The sequence below is a fragment of the Otolemur garnettii genome, unplaced genomic scaffold, assembly GCF_000181295.1.
Source record: "Otolemur garnettii isolate 467f Iridium unplaced genomic scaffold, OtoGar3 scaffold00005, whole genome shotgun sequence".
Taxonomy (NCBI): domain Eukaryota; kingdom Metazoa; phylum Chordata; class Mammalia; order Primates; family Galagidae; genus Otolemur; species Otolemur garnettii.
In genome coordinates, this window is record NW_003852400.1 from 25,517,646 (window position 1) to 25,520,852 (window position 3,207).

Genomic DNA, 3,207 nt, shown 5'->3' on the forward strand with positions numbered 1-3,207 from the left:
AAAGCTATACATCAAACCATAGCAGTGTCTCTAGGGAGACACAGGGAACTTTGTTTTCTAATTTTTATTTTTTAGTGTTTAAATTTTAAAAAAGGATATGGGCTCAGTGCTTGTAGGTCAGTGGTTAGGGTGCGTGCCATATACACCTGGGCTGGCAGGTTCGAACCCAGCTGGGGCCTGGTAAACAACGACAACTATAACAACAACAACAAAATAGCTGGCCTTGTAGCAGGTGCCCCATAGTGAGACACTGTCTCAATAAATAAATAAATAAATGAGGATATGTATTTTAATCTTAAAAAGTGGTTATTAAATGTGATGAGAGATGTGAAAATGAAATATAACACGGTATCATTAACTCTACCTAAGTTAATCTTTTTTTTTTTTTTTTTTGACTGGGGCTGGGTTTGAACCCACCACTTCCAGCATATGGGGCTGGCACCCTACGCTTTTGAGCCACAGGTGCTGCCCCAGTTAGAGAAATCTTAGAATGTTTTCCATGGAGCAGAAAAGCACACAACCGAATCAAAGCAAATAGCAGGTTCAGTGGAAAGAGTATTGTTTGTCTGGGAATAGCAGATTGGGTGCTTCAAGAGTTGAGATGGAGTCAGATGTGGTCAGATTAGGAAGGCCTTCTACTACTAATTGGGGGTTATGAAATGTTTTAAAATTAATTATGGTGACACAACCCTGAATACAAAAGAAGCCACTGAATTCCACACTTGAATTAGGTGAATGGTATAAGTAAATTTTATTTCAATAAATTACACAAAAAATCTGTGACCCAAGGTAGGAGAGCAGTCTTTGTTCAAAGTATACTCATTCAAATTGAAGTGCTGGAGGGCATCCAGGTGTAGATGTCGAGCAGCTCAGGAATGAGGTTGGGGCTCCAGACACAGCACCATAAATGATCAGCATAAAGGATGTACTTGAAGAAAGCAAGTACTCAATTCATTTAGTCCAATCTGCTGAACACGGTAGCTCAAGTGTACGTTTCAAACAGGACCCCATCAGCATTTAGTAGCACCAAGTGGTTTTTTTTGCAGGTTTTGCCCAGGGCGTCACATTTGAACCCAGCACCTGCAGCATATGGGGTGGTGCCCTACTCCTTTGAGCCACGGGCACCACCCTAATAGCAGCGTTTTTAAGAGGTTATCACAGAATTGAGGCCTGACTCCTCCTCTGGCATTCCAGACAACCCTGTGTTACGGCCATTGGCTGATGTCCACTATACTGAATACTGCAAGCGATTATAATATAGGGGTATTGGTTTACATATGTAAACTTATTATAGAAAAGGTACAGTAAAAATAAGTACAATACATATAGTACTTTATAAAAATTCATACAATTGTATAGGGAGGCATTTACCAGAATGGGGCTTGATACTGGAAGTTGCTCTGGGTGAGTCAGTGAGTTGAGTGGAGGGTGAAGGGGTAAGCCCAAACTGTACACTTAGGCTACACTCATTTAGAAACATATTTTTCTCTCAATAAATCTAAATTTTTACTTTATAAATATAAAAAAATTTTAAATGTTTTTACTCTTTTGTAATAATACTTCAGCTTAAAATATGAGCACTCTGTACAGCTATACAAAAATACTTTACCTATAAGCTTTTCTAATTTTAAAAACTTTTTGTTTTTACTTCTTTGTTAAAGATATAAACACATTAGCCTAAGGCTATGCAGGGTGAAAATCATCAATTTCACTGTCTTTCACCTCCACATCTTGTGCCAGGGAAAGGTCCACAGTAACATACAACATACGTGGAGTTATCATCTCCTGTGATAACAATGCCTTCTTCTGTAATACCTCCACAAGGGCCTGCCAGGGACTGTTTTACAGTTAACTTTTTTTGTGTAAGTAAGAGTAGACTCAAAAGTAACAACAAATAGTATAGTAAATACATAAACCAGTAACTGGTTATAATCACGATCAAGGATTATATGCTACACATAATCGCATGTGCTATTAAAACAGGTTACACCAGCGTCACCACAGACATGTGTGTAATGTGTTGTGTCATGATGAGCGTATCACTAGGCAATACGAATTTTTCAGTTCCATTATAATCCTATGGGACCACTGTCATATATGCAGTTTGTTAACTACAGTCACTATGCCTCATGTGACTGTATGATTGTTTTCATCTCATATAATGAAATGCTTTAACATAAGTGGCTATGACAATGCCTTATAATTAATCTGCAGAATATTAGAGGATGACAGAGGTTGAATTTAAGATTCTTATCAAATTAAAACAGATATTTCTAGTATAATTCACAATCTAAATGGATTTGGAATTATTTTATTTCCTCACTGTATGGAAGAGGCCAAGTCATAAAACCTAACTGGCCATATAGGTCATCACAGTTCTTATCCTGTCATGTCCTTCCTATTCACTCCCAACATTACTTGGTGGTAGACAGGAATTCCATACCAAGGAGGATGACAGTTCGAAGGAAGAAAAAAAATTCAAAAGATTCTACCAACTCATTCAATGATCATGTATTCCTTATTTGGCAATGGCAAACGCTTAGTTTTAAAATCCAAAGAAAGACATACTTCGCAAATTACAGAAGATATAGGATTCCGTTTGTCCTTTTAATTCATCAAATTAATTTTTTTTTTTTTGGCTGGAGCTGGGTTTGAACCCGCCACCTCTTAACTTGGCATATAGTTTGAGAGATGGTGAGTAAATCCGTAACAGTTCATTCATGGTTTCATTTGATAGGTCTAAGTCTTGACTTTATAGCTATGAAATTCCAAGTTTGTGCCTGAACATGTAACTAAAAGAATAAAAACAAAATGACCAGTAGTATGCACCATTTTAATTTTTATTCATAAAATATAAACCTAAACTCAAAACAACTGCTTTGTTCTTGCGTCTAATCTGACCACATTTTGAAGACGTCCTCTTTATGAGAGGACTTAGGTGAAAACTGTCAATATACTACCATTGAAAACTGTAGATTGAATTACCTAAGGTTAGGTAAGTAATATTTTGAAATGAGCAAATTAAATATTAGGAAGCAACAGAAATCTCACCCTCAAACAAAAGGGGACTCCCTTTAATCTTCAATTAAAACTAATTTGCAATCAGAACAAAAGTCATCATGATCAATCATGCTGCACAGCTGCTAAAGGAAAATATTGAGGGAACTCATGGATAATTTTCACGGCTTCATTGTAAAGTCCAAGATC

At 36.8% G+C, this 3,207-nt stretch overlaps 1 protein-coding gene across 1 annotated transcript in view; it reads right to left on the minus strand.

Moving 5' to 3' along the window:
* Nucleotides 1-2,819: 2,819 nt before the first annotated feature.
* Nucleotides 2,820-3,207, minus strand: part of RPA3 (replication protein A3) — a 5,240-nt gene continuing 4,852 nt past the window's right edge. The window contains exon 4 of the mRNA XM_003782703.3: nt 2,820-3,207. Coding sequence (XP_003782751.1) covers nt 3,124-3,207 — 84 coding nt within the window. The 3' untranslated portion in view covers nt 2,820-3,123.